Source organism: Numida meleagris, chromosome 1 (genome assembly GCF_002078875.1).
Source record: "Numida meleagris isolate 19003 breed g44 Domestic line chromosome 1, NumMel1.0, whole genome shotgun sequence".
In the NCBI taxonomy this organism is placed as follows: Eukaryota; Metazoa; Chordata; class Aves; order Galliformes; family Numididae; genus Numida; species Numida meleagris.
In genome coordinates this window covers 175,198,992-175,217,546 of record NC_034409.1, presented here as the reverse complement: position 1 = coordinate 175,217,546, position 18,555 = coordinate 175,198,992, and the positions used below count along the sequence as shown (strand labels likewise).

General features: G+C 41.6%; 2 protein-coding genes across 4 annotated transcripts in view; both read right to left on the bottom strand.

Annotated features, from left to right (window-relative positions):
• Positions 1–10,607, bottom strand: part of MIPEP (mitochondrial intermediate peptidase) — a 68,843-nt gene extending 58,236 nt beyond the window's left edge. For 2 of the 3 annotated variants that reach the window (XM_021379308.1, XM_021379318.1), the window contains exons 1-6: positions 10,043–10,607; positions 6,889–7,062; positions 5,568–5,656; positions 4,285–4,371; positions 3,172–3,235; positions 2,578–2,760 (exon numbers count right to left, since the gene is read on the bottom strand). In XM_021379308.1, the coding sequence (XP_021234983.1) occupies positions 2,578–2,760; positions 3,172–3,235; positions 4,285–4,371; positions 5,568–5,656; positions 6,889–7,062; positions 10,043–10,510 (1,065 nt within the window). In that variant the 5' untranslated portion in view covers positions 10,511–10,607. The other variant, XM_021379329.1, reaches the window with a different exon arrangement.
• LOC110389272 (complement C1q and tumor necrosis factor-related protein 9A-like) lies at positions 10,748–16,241 on the bottom strand. The gene is made up of 3 exons (XM_021379346.1): positions 15,798–16,241; positions 13,551–13,613; positions 10,748–11,622 (listed from the first exon to the last, which is right to left on the bottom strand). The coding sequence occupies exons 1-3, from the start codon at positions 15,958–15,960 to the stop codon at positions 10,829–10,831; spliced, it is 1,020 nt and encodes a 339-aa protein (XP_021235021.1). The 5' UTR covers positions 15,961–16,241; the 3' UTR covers positions 10,748–10,828.

Sequence of the window (18,555 nt, the reverse complement as noted above, 5' to 3'; positions counted from 1 at the left end):
TTTTCTATTTCACAAACCAATTTAAGAAGACCTTTACTTTGTACATTTTGTACAAAGAGAAGATGCAGCCAGACCCTTTCTGGTGCAGAGCATGAGATGTAACGGACACAAACTGGCAGATAAATGTTTCCCATTTAGTACCAGGAAAAAAAATGAGTGGTCAAACACTAGGGGTACAGGTTGCCCAGCGACATAGTGCAATCTCCATACTTCCAAAGTGTTCTAAACTCAACCGGATATTGGCCATGAGCAACCTGACCTACTTGATCCTGTTCTGAACAGGATAAGGCTTGAACTGACAAGCCCCAGAGGTCCCTTCTGACCTGTACTTTATGATTTCCAGAGTCTCTCCAAATACCTGACTCAGAGAACTGCATTCTTTACTGATGTGTTACTGGAAGCTTAAGTAGCAATTCTGCAGATCACAATGAGTTCAGGACAAGTTTTTAAATGACATGCAGTGAGTACTCTTCCTTTAGTTACATCCTCTCAGTGCCATAATTTTAATTCAATTTTCATTTCTTACAGAGAATAAACTATTCAGCTTGGGTTCTACTACATTCAGCTTTTCTCTTTTTCACGATAAACAAGATTTCAGTCACCTCAATTACTTTAACTATACGTGAGCAGATTTGAGAATTGTAATATGTTCCTAGATACACGACTAAAAGACTAAATAAACACTGTCACATTTCAAAGAATCTAAATCCATTACCAATTCATAAACAAACACTTTGTAAATTAATTCTTTACAGAAAAGTAGCATCAACAATAACTAAAATAAGATCATTTGGGATAACTCAGGCTGGAGGGGGCCTAAGGAGGTCTCTAGCCCAACCTCCTGACGAAAGCAGTGTCAGCTATAAGGTGAGATCAGGTTACACAAAGCTTTATCTACTTGGGTCTTGAAAATCCCCACTGATGAAGAGACAGTAAAACCTCTCCGGGCAGCCTGATTTATTCCTTGGGTATCCTCATAATGAAGAAGTTTCTCCAGCTGGAATTTCTGTTTTCAATTGTCCTCCTGCAATGCACTACTGTGAAGAGTTCAATCTTCTCCATGATATCCCCACAGGTACTGGCAGGCTGCCGTCAGGGTTCCCCCACAGCCAGCACTGCTACAGGATGAACAGGCCTAGCTCCCTCAGTCTCCCCTCACAGTGCAAGGACACCAGTTCCTGACTATCTTGGTGGCTCCAAGTTGCTCCAGTTTGAGACTGTCCTTGGAGGGAGCAGCAAGGGGTGTCCCAAACTGGATGCAATTTAGACCACAGTCTAAAGTGTGCTGAGTAAGAGGCTATGAACTTTTCCTTTGGTCTCTGATTTTGCCTATGTTCACACAGCCTGTTCACTCTGCCTGAGTCACTGCTGCCTCATGCTCAGCTTGTTGCCCAGCTACCCCTCATTCACACTAATCATTGGGGTTCTTCTCTGGTCTTCACAACCTTTCAATGGATATCAAGCCAGTTCTCTCCAAACCCTCAGATGCAGCTTGTCTTATAGCAAGGATGTGTACAGGCTGAGTTCTCTCAAGTCATCCCAAACTGGATCCTCATCTATGGCTGGCTGCTCCTCTCTCTGAACTTCTTCACTAAGTACGGTGGCCTGGAAGACCTTGATGGTGAACACTGAGGCAAAGAAAGCAATTAGCATCTCAGCCTTATCTGTGTCTGCTGTAACTAAGTTACCCATTTAATAGAATCATAGAATCCTTAGGAGTTGGAAGGGACTTTTAAAGGACATCTAGTCCAACCCCGTGCAATGAACAAGGACACTAGATCAGGTTGCTCAGAGCCTGGTCCAGCCTAGCCTTGAATGTCTCCAGGGACAGGGCTTCCAGCACATCTCTGGGCAATCTGTTCCAGTGCCTCACCACTCTCACTGTAAAAGACTTTCCTTACATCCAAATTAACCTCTTCAGTTTTTCACTCATCGAACTTTTGTTTCCTTTTTTCAGCCTGCTAATACCAATGCATCAGTAGATGCTCCCCCTGTTGCTTTTGATGTTCCTTACAAGTCCCAACTCTATTTGAGCTTCAGTCTTCCTACTCCCATCCTTCGATGTACAGGCAGTTTCTAAATTTCCCCCTGCTGTCTGCTGCCTTTTGGAGATGAAGCTCTGTCATGACTTCCCTGCTTGCTGAAACTGACTCCTGATAGGTCTGCTTGGCTTTCCAAGTATCAGGATAAGCTCGTACTGGGTATTTTAGCATCCTACTGTGGTTGGAGGACACTATCTTTAAAGAACCGCCAAATTTCTTAAGCTTCTTTACCCTTCACAGCTGCATCTCATGGGATCTCACCTCTCAGTTTACTGAATAAGCTGGAGTCTTCTTGCCTGAAATCCACTGTTTGCATTCTGCTTCTTTTCCTCAGTCCATTCAGGATCTTCACCTCCACTGTTTCATAGCTACGACAGCCAAGGCTGCCATCGACCACTGTGTTCTAAAACAGTTCTTCCTTGTTAGTCATAACACCATAACCCTAAACCATGTGCATTTGCCTGAATAACAATTAAAATAACTAATATGCACTTGTGCTATTGAGTATGCCAAAGCTGACTTGGGGAGTACTCACCAGATCATCAGGACAGTCAGCGTGCAGACCAGCAACTTGTAAGTAATTGCCTTCAGCTGTAAAATTATACCAAATATGCTCAGGCAAAACATGTTTGTCAATCTTGTTGGGAAGGTGAGTCCCTGTGAGAAATTCATTACATAAATCCAAAATTCTGACATTGAGGTTGACTGCCTTTTTACGCTGTAAGAAAAGCAGAGTACAAAATACATAATATCTTCAGATACTGAGTTTAAAAAACCTTAAACTTCCCAGAAATTATGCAGAAAATGGTATATTTAAGATTAGACTTACAGCATCAACAAATTCTTAAGGTATAGCTGAAGTCAACAAAGGAAAGATCAGCTGCTCAAACATACTTCATGTAAAGAACAGACAATTAACATCTAAAATAACATTAAAAGAAAACACTATAGGAATGACTTAAGATGGACAAAATTCACCACTTCTTAGAGACACCAAATTCTGCACAGAAGACAAGGAGCTTCTTAGAGGGCAAGATGGCCCAGAATCACAATTCATATCCTGCATATATTATTAGCTGGTCTTCGATATTCACGAAAATTTCTATAGACATGTTGTAGCAAAAATTACCTTTTCTTCATCCAAATGAATGCCACTGATCTCAAAATCAAACATAAAAAGTTCTGCCACTCGCCTAAAAACACAGTAAATCCCTGTTAAAACAGCCTCATTTGATACTAAGCGTATTTTCTTCACATCTTTTATCTTTATTAGTTAAGCTTGATACCTTTTACAGAGGATACATTTATTCCACTGTCATGAGTATTGCTGTTACAGACACAGACCTCCTATGTTTTAAGCCCTTAGCAGTTTATTCAGTGAAGCTAAATTTTGCCTTTGTAGCTGTTTTAGCCATCTGCATTGATCTTTAACCGATTTGAGCAAATTACCTTTTTAATTTGACACTTCATTTATTCTAAATGATCAAAAAACAATCTCTTCAAATCTATCATCTTTGATTGTATGGAAATAAGGATCAAGGACATAACTTACTTCAAACATGGGCAACCATTAGGCATTAAGCTTGTCTAACCATGTTGAGAAAAAATAATTAAAAATTCTAACTACATAAGCAGCTAATAAAACATTTTACGGCAATCATAAAGTGAGCTTTACATATACTGATAATCTGATTTTGAAAGAAAAAAAATCATCCTCCAGCTCACAAGTTCCATTAATAAATCATTCTTATTTTTTCCTGAAACATCAACACCCGTATTATGAATTACAAATTTTTCTAGTGGACTCTTGACTAAACCTAAAAATCAGGAGTTCCACCCGATATTCTCAGACTGAATAAAGCCTCTTGATTTCAGATTCTACAAACTGAACTCAAGTAATGTAAGCCTGTTCCCGATCTTTATTGCTAAGCACTTACTTTGACGTATACATCACAGAAGAGCACCTCATTTTAATTAAGCTGGTACTATTACAGAAAATCTTGAATTCTCATTTTTTATTTTCACAGATATCAGTAATGCAATGCTCTACAGTCACAGGGGCATACTTCAAGACTGCAAAACTACAACTTTCCTAACTCACATACAGGTAATTCAGCAATAACTAATACATTTGTCACAGAGATGCAGTATGTTTTCCAGTTGGACAAAACGCAAACTATTAGCTCAGTAAGGAATGAGATATACTACCTAAACACCTAAATATATAAACATTAATAAGTACCTGGTTTCTGGATCTAGGGAATTCATAACAACTTCATCAGCTAGCAACTGTCTCAAACTCTGGCACAGTTCAACATCTGTATTTAACCTGGAAAGACGGAGTAAAAGAATCATACATTTGTAACCAGTATAAATATTTCAGTCTCTTGACAGTACTACTTAAAGGCCAAGTTTAGTCTTCACCAAGATAACATTAAAACCCAAGTTCCTAGTTCACACGATACCTAAAACCTACAAATTTAACAAACAAAGGACAGGTAGATAAATGTAGCATGGAAATACATTTAGTGCTTCTGATAGGAAAATTACTCTGGATGGCATTTCATGGGAAATACAAGTATGGTCTTTAAGCTTCCTTCCAATCCAAGCCATTCTATTATTCTATAATTCTGTTCTAAGAGATTCAGGTTAATTTGTGACCACCTTCTTCTTTCTACAAATTTTAAATCAGAAATATCATTCAGATATTGAAGTCACATTGTTACAAACAGCATGCTCCATCTAAGTCTTGAAAAATCCAATCGCTAGTAAAAGGTTTCCCAAACACTCTGGCAAGACCAAAGCAACAGTTTTGCTGAAATATATTTTAGAAATTTCTTTTTAACCAGATATTCCAGTCACAAAGCTTATCAAACTGAAATACTGGACCACAGAGATAATTTTCAGAATTTAGACTGAGATGTTAAAAACAAAAACAAAAACAAGCCAATGTCCAAACTTTGCATACAGAAGGTTTTAAGAACAAGTTCTATGAAATGGAATTCTACAAGATCTCACATGCCAGGGTAGACCAGGTATATATATCTCAGTCCTACACAGACACATACCAAAACATTCAACTTAAACAGGGACTGTCCTTTTCTCTTTCACATATCCCGCTCACAGGCTGAAATTCAAAGGTTCAGCACACCAGGGAAAAAGTGTTGTGAAATACAACAGCTTGAACCTTAAAACCAAATCAACATTTTATACATATGTCTTGCAATATCTAACTGTTATGAGTCTTAGAAAAATGCAGTTTTAAATCTTCGATGGGTTTCAGTGACATGGAGTCAGCGGATAACCTAAACTCTGTTATGAACATAAAATCAAACTTAAGTAGAAAAGCATTTTATTAGATATTGTAATAAAATTAAATTCCTGAATACCTGCAACAGGAAGACTGAAAATTCGTTGTCACAAGCAAACATTTCTTACACATTTTTTTGGATCCATCTTATCACAGATGATCTTACACTACATTTTAAAGATGAAAACGGCAAGAGCAAAGTAAAGAAAACATACTTTTCGACCATGGTACCGATATTCCGGCAAGCTTCTTCAGCAGCCTCTCTGAACGCAAAGTCAGGATGGGCAATTTTCACAAAATCAGCCTGACACAGTTAAAGAAGAAAATAGTGAGTCAAGAAATCATATTAAAAACTTCTAATTATAAACCAAGTTGCACTGAAATAGTTCTACTTAGATTAACATTTATTTATACGGATCTGTATAATCTATTTGAATAATTTGCATATTTTTTTCTCAAAAATAAAGCTCATTGGAGAACTGTGCTGACAACTTTTAAAGCAGACAGTGACTGAGTCTTTCCAAAAATATCTTTAATCTATGTACTTATTTAAACTGTGTTAGTACAGTGTACACCTTAGAGTCCTAGTCCAAATCACTTCTAGATAAAACCCTGCAAGGACAGGCCATCTTTGAACGTGTAAACCTGAAAGCAGCACATAGGAGGAACCAAGGTAACTGTAACTCAGCAATCTGATCCAATACTACGAATTCTAACATGAAGTGCTTGAGTTAGGTACTGACAAATTAAGAGGAAAAAGTCATAGTTCACATTATAAAACAATAGACAAAAGAGAATTAGTGACTTGACTGAGGATGCAAGTACGTTCAGGAAGAACTGTCTAACATAAAAGAGGTCTTGAAAAGAACAAGGAATAAGATTTGAAAACTGACACCAAGAGAAATTCAAATATGAAAACCAATGGCAAAAATTTCAATGAGCTATTATTTATTAACAACTGATTTCAATTGGGTATGCTTTCTACAGATGAAGAGCAATGCTCTCCTAAAAGGTGTACTTCTGATGATTTCTGGTGAGCAATAAGGAGTACGTGGTAAAACTCAACATTTTGTGATAAAAAGCATTGGACCTAGTACTGTAATTCTGCAGACATCAGAAATTGCAGTCTAGGAAATAGCTGCATTGTTTTAATAAAAGACAATACTATTTGCAACCAAAATGTTATACAATGTCCCATCATCCATAATATAACTGATGCTGGAAAGTTTATGCACTAACATTACAGCAGAAATAGTAAAATACTATTCTGATTTCACCATTATTTTTCTTGTCATGGCTTCTGTATTGCTCTTACATCTGTCTTAAAATTATCTGGACAGTTTGACAGGATTTGTAGTTACCTATATTCTTTGTAATAAACTTTCACTCAGTTTACTTTTCTGTCTTAATACAAAATTTCACAGAGCTGATCTACTATTTACTGCAATGCAGAAAAACATAGAACAGCACAGTGTAAGGTGCAAAGTCAGTCAGTTTAAAAGAAATTGCTTGAAATAATAATAAAAAGTAACTTACCAAGTCTGCTACTCTGCACAAAGCATCTGAAAGCTGATCAAAGATCATCACAATCTCAGGCCCAGGTGGTGTTGAACACGCCTTCTGAACTAGCTGTTCCGATTCTTGCAATGCTTTGTCCTGAGCTTCTTGAAATCCTTCTGGACAACTCAGTTCTGGAACGCCAAACAGACCCTGCAGTGCAGAACACAAAGGAAACACATCACTGTCACCTTCCTTGTCTTCTGCCTCTTTGTTTCAGTATGAAATTTCCACAGTGAAATTTTACCAGAATGACCCTAGCTAGCATGTAGTGGCACTTCCCTAAAGTGCTCCAACACAAGTATCCCTGTAGAGCTAATAGTCATAAAATCAATTAACATCAGTTAAAGATAGTGGCATCATACGTGAACACCTTCACTTCCTAACATCACCCTCCAGAGAACATCCTCACTGGAATTCTTTTAGCCAGGATTCTTCTCAGCAAACGGAAACAGTTTGATATAAAACCCTCACAAACCATCTGTAACCTGCTAGACTGTCCTTCCTTCAAAGCAGTTTTCTTTTATCTTGCTTCCAAAGCACAGGCACAAGGCAAATCATAGGAAGTCTACTTACATTCTGAAAATTGGGAAAATCATCCTTGTGAAGCAAAAAGGCTTATCAAGGAAAGGGAAGAGTAAAAGGTGTGTCAAAACATTGTCTGAATGTCTTGACCAGCTGCTCCAGATATTCACCAATGGAACAGATCTCCAGCTAATGAAATGAGACCCAAGGTCTGGAACCAGATCTCAAGGGAATGACAAGCAACAACCCAAAAATATGGTATGAACGATTTTGCTCCTGAATTTTTTTACCAAGCCTGCCCCTGTCCCAGAATTCAGGGTAAGCACACTGACTGAGCATAGCTTTGGCAGGGCAAACATGATCAGCAGTTACATTATGAACTTGTTGAAGATTGTTTGGAAGTTCCTGCTGCAGATCACAAAACTGTTAACACTACCTGCTAGGAAAGCTCTATAGTACAGACCCACAGCAGCAAAAAAAATAAAATAAAATAAAATAAAAATGATAATGATGATAAAATAGTAGCTCTGAAAGCAATACACTACAACTCCCTTCGCAATTGTCCAAGTACGAGCATCTCTATTTATGGCTTGTCTGTAAAAGCATATGTTCTGAAGAAAAAGCATCATCAAAAATAAGCATTTGGGACATTCTGGGTTGCTTTGCCCTATTCTATTCCTGTTGCCAATACTGTCACTGTTTTATCATGCCCTCAATAAAAGTTGGTCATCCTAAGACAGAAACCCTTTCTTTCCACTTCCCACATTTTCATTTGTTACGTGGGGACAGGAACCAGACTGCAATAAAGAGAACACTGGAAAAAATATATATTTATGTGTATGTCAACACATGCACACCTATACATATAAGTATTATAGTCCCCTTCAGTAATGCTTGTTGTATAAGTCTCAAGGCCCTGCACCTTTACTCTTCTCCAGGCAGTTGAGGATTTCTGCTCTGCAAATCCTGAGAGCTCAGGCCCTTCTGCAGCCCAGCATCAACATCCACCCTTCACAGTGAGCTCCTCCTGGGCACACAGCCCTCTGTGACTAAGAAGCATCTTCTCTTAGCTGAGAAGTTCCTCTTCAACACGATACAGAGTTAAACATAAATATTAGAGGGAAGAAAAAGCCCAGTGCAGTTTTGCAGCTTTTTGTGTTCTTCAGCTGTGTGATCGCACAGCTGCTGCATCACCTCTTTGGCTGCCATCTGCATTTGTACCCTACCTGTTGTGTCTTCTAAGCAAGCCTGTAATACACATCTATATTCCTAACAAGCTCTTCAGTCTCTCCAAAGGTCAGGCAAACACAGAACCCTTTCTCTAGAGCAGGCAAATGCACAACATTTAGCTGGATCTTTTCCTGGAGCAAGACTTCCATCAGTGCTTGCAAAGGGAGGGCAAGAAGAAAAGTGTTTCCCAAACAAATGCTGGACTGTCAACAGCAGTCAGAACTGTAGTAGTGGCTGAATCGCTTAGTTCCAGTCCAACAGTCTCACCAACCTGGACACTGTGGCAGGAACAGCTGACTTGGAGGACTAACACCTGGAACTTAAAGGTAGAAGTATTTGACATACTCAGGACTAGTGAGGCTGCACCTCAAGTACAATGTTCGGTTTTGGGCCCCTCACTACAAGAAAGGCACTGAGGCCCTGGAGTGTGTCCAGAGAAGAGTAATGAAGCTGTGAAGGAACTGGAGCACAAGTCTGATGGGGAGTGGCTGAGGGACTGGGATTGTTCCATCTGGAGAAGAGGAGGCTCAGGGGAGACCTCATCACTCTTTACAGCTGCCTGAATGGAGGGTGTGGTGAGGTGGGGGTCAGCGTCTTCTGCCAGGTAACAGAGAGAGAATGGCCTCAAGTTGCACCAAGAGAGGTTCAGGTTGAATATTAGGAAAAACTTCTCAGAAAGAGTGATGAGGCACTGGAATGGGCTGCCCAGAAGAGTGGTGGAATTACCGTCCCTGGAGGTGTCCAAGAACTGTGTGGATGTGGCACAGGGGGATGCAGTTAGTGGGCACGGTGAGGATGGGCTGATGGTTGGACTGTATGATCTTAGTGGTCTTTTCCAGCCTTAATGATTTTGTGACTCTGGGTATCTGCATGCATAGTGCCAACAAGACTGCACACTGTATGCTGGTCAGGAGCTTGTTCAGATTCCCAGGGTTCTCATTAATAAGCCTAACTGACTCAGCCTAAAAAGAAATACATCAGAAAGCCCGAGTGTCACCAACCCAACAAATAAATGCCTCTTTGTAGCGAGCCACTTAATGCAACAAACAGTACCCACCAACAAAGATAACAACGGCCTAATTAACTCTGAAGCACTGCTGAAGAGCACGGACACAATACAGACAGATAAAAAAAATATATGGCCAAGCAGCTCCGCACGCAGGACTAAAGCTACACACACGCACATCCGCCCGGCTCCCCCCCGCTCAGCTCCCAGTTTCCTCAGATCCCGGAAGTGGCCGCAGTTCTGCCCCCTCGTTTCAAACACGCCGTGCAGGCAGCGCGCACCTCCCGCCCCAGGAGCCGTGTCCTCCGGATCCCGCGCCCGGCGCAGCCCCGCCGCCCCCACCCCTTTCCTGCCCTGCCTGGCCCCTCTCACCGTTTCCCTGCCCGCCGCGCTGCCGCGCTGCTGCTTCACATCGAAGGCGGCACCCACGGGGCACCAGCTGGTGCTGACTGCCCGCCGCCCCGGCCCCTCGGCCGCCCGGCCCCGCAGCGCAAGGCCCAGCGCCGCGGGCAGCGCTCGCCGGCAGCCGGCCAGCATGGCGGAGCGCGGTAACGCCGGCAACGCGCCCCGGAGGTCCGCAGGTGCCCAGTTCCGGGCCCGGCCGCGACCTTGCGCGCCCCGGCCTGCGGCGGGGAGCGGCGGGAGCGGGCGCGGAGCGGGGCGGGAGCGGCGCCTCCCCTCAGCCCGGCCGGCCCCGCGCTGCCTCCCCGTGGCTGTGTGGTAGAGATGACAAGCGTAGCTTAGGACAGTTTGATACACGAGCACCCGGTAACGCGTGACTGGGACAAAAAGGAGCTTAGTGCTCTTTAGAGTTACGCTGTTAGTGTAGTCTTGATCCATGTTTTAACAGTTGGGCATGAGAACTGTTTGTTTTCCACTATGTTCAGTTGGAATTGGACAGCAGATTAAAACTATTGTGGAGTACTGAAGAATACAGGCATGTGGCATTCATGGATAGAAGAACAAGCATAACATAAGACAGGAAATAAAATAAGGATTAATCTGTAAAAAAAAAAAAACATACGCACACAAGGAAAAGCTCTAAGCAAGCAAACTAGCATCAAGTTTCGTAAAGAACCTCCCCTGCTTTGAACAGTGAGAATTGGATGAGCAGGAATCAGACAATTCACTCAAGTCATAGATTAACAGAGTGTGGATTTATGCTGTAGGATCCAGAGTCCCAGAGGTACTGAACAGGAGGAAGCCAGTGAAGGTGGTATCATCATCAGCGTCTGCAAACAGCCCGTTGAAGGTCTCTCCTCGGTGAGCCTGCAGCCACACCTCATCTCCTGCCCGTAGTTGAAGAATGGTGGCTCCCGATGCCTGGTCCTCAGCACCCTGGTACCCATCCATGGTGTGCAACATCTTGATCCCATTTTTGACTAGAGCTACTCGGACATTCCTCGAGTAGACAGTGATATGGTAGGTGAAATAGTAAACACCAGAGAATTTGCAGGTGAATTTGCCAGTAACCGGGTTATAGTCACTTAGGCCGTTATAAAACACCTTGTCAAACTTGATCGGGTGACTGTGGGGAGGAAACTTGGTGGCAGCTGTAAGGCCTACACTGAAAGCGCTCCTTGGCAGAACTGCTGGGGCACCTGTGTTCCCCTTGTCTCCTCTGTCTCCTTTCAAGCCTCTTTCCCCCTGAATTCCTGGGCTACCCGGTGGCCCCAGATCTCCAGTATTACCTTTGGGACCTGGATTACCAGTGGGGCCAACTGGCCCTGGCAAACCAATTATTCCAGGATGGCCAATTTCGCCTTTTGTCCCTTTTGGACCTATGGGCCCAATGTCTCCTTTTAACCCCTTTTGTCCTTGCAGTCCCAGCTCTCCCTTCTGACCTTTGTAACCCACTGACCCCATAATTCCTTTTGGTCCTAGTTTCCCAGGTCGTCCTCTTTCTCCTTTATCTCCTTTGTTCCCCTTCTCTTCAACAGTCCCATTGGCTCCTAAATGGGAAAAAAAAAATTCCAATGGATTATTGAGTCATAACATGAGTTTCAGTACAAAAACTTATGTGTCTGTCACCACTGTTTATACCATGCTCACTGTACAAAGGGCATTTCATAAACATAAGTTCAGGATAAGACATAAAAGCCTGCTATTACGATAGAAGACAGGGGGCCTTGCTGAAAGCAACAAGAAGAAGCTCGAAGAAAGGAAAGTGTGATTTGTCTACAGGCTGCTGACAGCACTGGCAGCTCAGATCATCTCATGTACAAGCAGCTTCAGACACATGTTTTAAGCCTTTGCTGTAAGTTGGGGAGACAGTTCACAGTGTAGTCAGAGAGTCTTCATCTTGAGCAACACCCAGATCTTGCTGTGAGTTTATATAATCTCTACATGATGGGGCTTTGCTTGTGTTACCCAGATTGCTGTTGAATTGCAGCTAAAGGCTTTTTGTATTGGTATTTGCTTTCACATGCTCCATTTATTCTTCATTCACACTTGGAATGAAGCTCAAAGCCTTTGAAAATCCATCTGCACAAAGTTTTGCAGAGAAAGGTCCCACATATTTTGAAGGGCACGTTAGCAACTGATAGACGTGAATGTCAGAAGATGCTGTAACTAATGTTCACATACTCTATCGATCAGAACCAAATCATTTCTGCGTGAAAGCTTGTAGCTTCAGGTGTTGGGAATAATACTGTATGTAAAATGGGAACTTTACAGACCTCAATTCACAGTTGAGAGTATTTAACAGCAGCAATTGACTAAAACCATGAAATTCTGTGGTTAGTCTCCGGGAAAAGAAGCACCAGATCCAAGAGGCCAATGACATGGGAAGAGAAGGTAGCTCTGTAATGTTAAACATTTGTGCTTTCATGTCTCACTCTCCTTCCTCCTGGTAGCCTGGGGAAATGTCTGAGGGCTGTAGAGCAGCTTGTAATTACTCCTAGGCAGTGCGTATGCCATGTTGTTTTTCAGAATAATCCTAAGGATTTAGGAGAACAGTGCATTTGGCAGGTTTCCATGCTTTTGGAAATATAAATTCTCTATGCACAATTACTCCAAAGATGCACAAGTCCAGCATCACCAAGTTACTGAATTGTGATCCAACTTGCACAACGCCTCATTGCCTGCTTTTATTCACAAATCACTCTGCACATGTACATTGAACTGACACAGGAGGCTTTCTGTATGTGCGTAGTTTGGCTAAGCATGTGATATATCCATTTTCTAGACCTTCATGGCTTGGGCTGTTGGGATTATGGAAAAGTTTATGATTGCCATGATGAGGCAGGAAAAATATCACAGTAATGTGGGAAATGGGACTCTTGTCTTGTGGCCCTTGGAGGCCCCTGTAAGCCAGGCTGCTGGGGCTAGTGCCTCATGGGCATATATTTTAAAACACCACTAAAGCTGCTGGCTTAACTCCAGGCTGCTTGCATTAGGTGTGATTGCACAAAGGGAAGGAAAAGGTGCAGGGGAAGAGAATCATGGAATAATAGAATATCCCAAGTTGGAAGGGACCCAACTGATTGATCTCATTGAATAAAGGGTTCTACTGTATTTTTAGATGTACAATTCTTGTCTTTTGTGATTCTTTTTGAAGTACTTTTCCCTGAAGTCGCACACATTCCTATGGGAGCCTCCCTCAGTTTCCTTTGGTAGCTACAGAGGTGGTGTCTGCCTCAGCAGCTGACAAAGGGATGAGGAAGGAAAGGTGAGGCCATAGGCTGAGCAGATAAGTTATACGGCATCCAAGGCAGCAAGATAACTGGAGATAGCAAATCCCTCTTGTACTGTCAGCCTCTACCCATTCTGGAAAAAGGTTTAAATCTTAATGTTGCATTTGATGCAGCTAGAGTGTATAGCATGTCCAATGCTCACAAACCCATCGATGACTAACAAATTGAAGTGTTCCTTCTCTGACCTTTTTGGCCTTTTTCTCCATTTGCGCCATCTTTCCCTGGAGTGCCAGGAAGTCCCGCTTCACCTAGTGCAGAAGAGAAAAACAGATCTTCATTAAACAACTGTATTACCAGAAAAATGGGATTTGAATCCTTCTCTGACCATTCCTCTTCAAGGTGGGCTAAACAATAATGTAGTCATTTTACTCCTGACTTCTAGTGGGTGCCACTGCTGACGTTTTTGTCTCATGGGGAAAGTGACAGGGAGAACAGAAACTCTGCTTGAGAAAAGCACCTTTTTGAGACAAAGAGAATCCTTAAGATAAAGAAGTGGGATATTGAAGTATGTAGAGGAGATACCTGCTGGTCAGCAGCAATGAGGTGAAAACCTCTTGTCCTGTTGTTGCCTTCATCCATGGAAGATACCATGGAAGATACCAGCAGGAAAAGGAGTGAGGAAGCCACATTCAGAAAGAAGCTTTACTGTAACAAAAAGCCTCAAAGTGATACAACGATGAACTTCCCCCCCAGGAAAGGCATCTGCAGGCATTTGCCAATGGTGATGAAATTTCACAGTGGAATAATATTGTCCGTAGATCTGAAGAAAGCATTCGCTCTTGATCCCTTTATTTAGCATGGCAATTAACTGAATCTGCTTAGTAAGAAGCTGATGGATTGTTTTGATCTTAAGCAAGACTAGGGCACTGAACGTAGAAGGAGCACATAAGGGATTGCCTGACAGAATCCTGTACGTTGTTTTATAAACAAGTTCAAAGTAACTAATCAGCAGTCACTGAGGTAAATTCTAAAGTGGGTAGACGTGACTTTCAGTGGCCCAGAGCAGGCAGTAAGCAGCGAGTAACTCCTTCTTGCCCAAACTGTAAGTGCTGGTTATTTTTCATCTGCTCTAATTTACTGTGTAGGCACACAAATAGTTGTGATGTACTGGAGAGAGGAGGGAAGGGGTGGCGAAAGGCTCTAGCAGAGGTTCCTGCCTACACCATCATTACCATCAAAGAAATGCACATCAAGCTACACCTTCAGCAGCGCACGCTTCCTGTGGAGGCATAGGCTTTCCTGGCAAAGAAATTGATTCATTATCTTTTGGGTTGTGATTGCATCAGTAACTCTGTCTATTACAGGAAGACATTTCCTTTGGCTTAAAAGGCGTTGTAAAACATTGTAGCACATTTCAAGTTAATTTCTTGCAGACTGTTGACCTCAGTTTGTTCTATGTACTGTATTATATACTCTGCTGAAAAAAAGAAAAAAAAAAAGAAGAAAAAAAAAAGCTATGATTCACAATCTGCAAGATCAGGACTTGGCAGAAGGGTTTATCTGACGAGCACAATGTTGATCTGGATTGATTTGCACACTCAGTAAGAGTGTTCATGACAGGTTCATGCATTAAACCATGGTGCCCGCTGTGTGATGCCACACAGTAGCTGACCTGATTGCCTGTTGGGGGAAAGCTCTCCTACAAAAATTTGTGAGCAAATATGAAGCACATTTGTGTTTGTCCTATGTTTTGCATTCCAGAATTGTGAAACTTCTGATGAAGTGTTGTACGTCCACATGTCTGCGAGTTCATCCCCTAGTAGAACCCTGGCCTTGATGATGCAGTGTGGATGCAAAGGGCAGCCTTAATCCTGAGGCTTAAATTACCACAGGAGTTACTGCCTTTAGGGTCAGACGATTTCCTGTTTTCAGTATTATATGCAAATCTCTACTACAGCCTGCTACAGCAAACCCAAATCCTACCCTGTTTTCTAGATAGTGTCCTTTCCTGCACTTTGCTGTAATGGTGCTTGTGTTACAGCAAGTAGGCACACTCTGAATCAAGTCCTACAAATGTAGAATGCTGGTGATAAAGAAAAACCTTGTTACCTTTGCGCATTTCTTATTACACTGAAATTTTAATTGGGCTTGAATTTTTGTCTGATAGTATATTTACTATTTTAAAGATGTAGAAATATGTTTACAGGCTTCATGACTTTCAAGCAGACCTGAAAATATTCCCAAAATAGAAAGACTTTCTTCTTTGAAGTTGTTTTTGTCCCTTAGACCTGACCTCTCTATAGTATTATCTATCTTGCTTTCATTATTAGGTCTTACCTCATATCCCCATCCCCAAACAAGAAGGTGATGGAAGTCTGAGATGTTTTCTGAGGGCTAGCTGGGCTAATCTATTAATGCAGAGTGCCAAACATCTTTGGGAAACTAATAGCAAAATATTTTGTACCTCCAACTATTTGTGTTGAACACAGTACCTGTATCCCCCTTGTCGCCCTTTGAGCCATCACGTCCATCGCGACCAGGTATGCCATTGTGTCCAGGATTGCCAGGAATGCCAGGATATGCTTGGGTACAGATGTCCTGCTTTTGTGCTTCTGTGCTGACTGCAATAGCCAGCAGTATAATCCAGCTTTTCATTCTTTAGATAGGTTGTATGATCTTGGCTGAAAGACTGAAGAGAGGAGAAGTACATTTGCCTAGGTCTGTCTGATTATTTCTTTCCTCATATTTAGCTTGTGAGCCCAAGAACAGTGTTGAGGAGAGAGGAAAAAAAAAACAAATGGGTTTCAACATATCTATCGTTTTGTTTTGTTTTATTTACAGGACTCTCTATAGCATTAAATACCATTTTTGACACTACTGGGCTTTATTTCAAATAATTATTTAACAGGAGTATCAGACACACGTTTGTTATATGGATTCTGTCTCATATTTCCTTTTGCAGTGTGACTAGCGAACATAAGTAACTGCAAGGACAGTCCACAGAGATACTGATGCAGGTAGATGGTGAGCAGCTGAAAATCACCAAAGCTCTGGGGAAGCTGAGAGCTACCCCTCATGTCCTCAGGATCTAGCTGGTAACCAACAGCTCAGCACATCCCACAGAGTTTCCCACTGTTCTGCTTAAACCGTCGGGGTACTGACAAAGCACACATTTCGTGGATGTTATTGATCTTAAACTGTATTTCAAGATCATAATAAAAAAGCAAAATTGATCATCACACTTCCAGTGATTTGGCTTACTCTGACCAACAACTCAAAACTCCAATGTCTGGCAAGCCCACAAGGAATTGTGCTGTTATCAGTGTTGTTGCTGTCCTAAGCCCAACTGCACAGGCAAAATGTAAAGACCTGGGGGGTTGATTCAAGTAAGAGCAGAGATCCCACACTCATGCACAAGGATTCATACAATGTCCTGTCCCTCTAAGCTGTTGTTCAGCTTATGTAACACACATGCATTCTCCTCTTTCAGAATTTCTACATTCCCCTAGCCAGAGCAACACCCACAAAGCAGCTGCTTCATGGCCACTGCTGCCTTTCCACACCACGCAGAAGCCTGTCTACAGCTTCCAGCTCACTCCTTCCTTTCTAAAAGACTTGATAAAAACAGTACACTATGCATTTGAAGTTTGTAATGAAGTACCTCTTCTCTCAGGGCTCCAGATCAGATAGTGTTGGCCATTATTAACTCAGCATTTATCTAACAGCTTTTTTAAGGGAAAAATAATATAATTGAGCCAATCAGGCAGCTTGCAACTGAGAAGAAACAGATCTTCTCCATCTACATTTCTCCCTATGCAGCTCATGGCTGCAACTTTGTACCTCTCATCTCCCACGAGCTGGCTGTGGTGCCTGCAGGAGGTGAGCTAAGGCAATTCAGTCCATTAACTCAGCACAAAACAACAGCGTTTTTTGTTGTTGTTGTTGTTTTTTCTCTTGTATCACAGTTAGTTTTTTCTGAGTTAATAAGTTGAATGACCTCGCAAAGGGTCAGAGCTGAAGCAGAGTGAGGTGAGGACAAAGATGCGAGGAATCAAATTAGAATTTTTTGGAAAACGCAGATTTTTAGTCTAGTTCTCCCCCTCTCATTTAACTATGCTTATTTTTATACATTCATTAGAGAGCCCTTACAATTTTATGGCTTTGAAGAGAGGTTTACTGAACAGGAATACTTAATTCTGGCTGCTTCTGGTTTAAGGGGGAGTATAAGAGTAATTAGTGGGAAGCAGTTAAAAGAGTAACAAAAATGAAATCGCAACAAAACTAATGTCTATTTTATTTGGTGCTATTATCCTTAAATAACTAATGCACGGAAGCTTAGCCTATGGAGGTTAATTATAGTCAGAATAAGTACATTTCATATAATTGTCTTTTAAATTAGTTATTTCATAAATAAGAATACAAAGCTGAGATCAGTTTCCTTTTGAAATACTAAGTAGCATTGTCACCATCATTTCAAATGACACGGTTACCACGTAAAAAGAAAGACAGCAGTATATTCTCATTAACAATTGCACGTTGGTAGGAATTTTCAATTTAAACGTTCATTCAATTTATAGGGTAGGATAGCCTTACATTTGGGACACATCCTTTAATATTTTCCTTCTGTTTTCCAAAACATTCCCAATTTTGGAGCAGTTATTTGTAATGATGTTTGCAGTGCCTTTGCCAGCGTTAAACAGAGGGGTGTTTGGTCACCCACCAGCAAAATCTCTCTTCTGCTGCTCCTGGTTTGCACTAAAGGAAGTTGAAAATACGTCAAAGTTTTGCTACTTTTGAACTATGGAAACATTTTCTGCCTTATTCAAAGAACTCTACAGGAATGTAAAAGGAAGAAGTGCTCTATGGGATGCTGTTAATATATGAAGTACCCCATGGTGAAGTCTGACAGCCCTTGTCCTCCCACAGAAAATTCCATTCCCAGTTGTTTAAGGGAGTCTTTCTTGCCTAAGCAATAGGCATGTCATCCCCTTACATGCACTCCTCACAACACAACAGCAATATCATCAGCAGCAGCAGTTTATATATCATATCTTTGGTCTTACCTCATTCACTTTGTACTTGCAGTGCTCTTGGGCATCTTTCAGTATTACATAAAAGCTTCCTGTAAGGGAATGCGGGCTCCAGATATGTGCCTTGAGGACAAGCACTTGTTTGGTCACTAAATTCTCAAAGGTCAGTGACTTAATTTTGAGAGTTGTTCAATAATTAAAACAGAGAGCTAAACTGGAA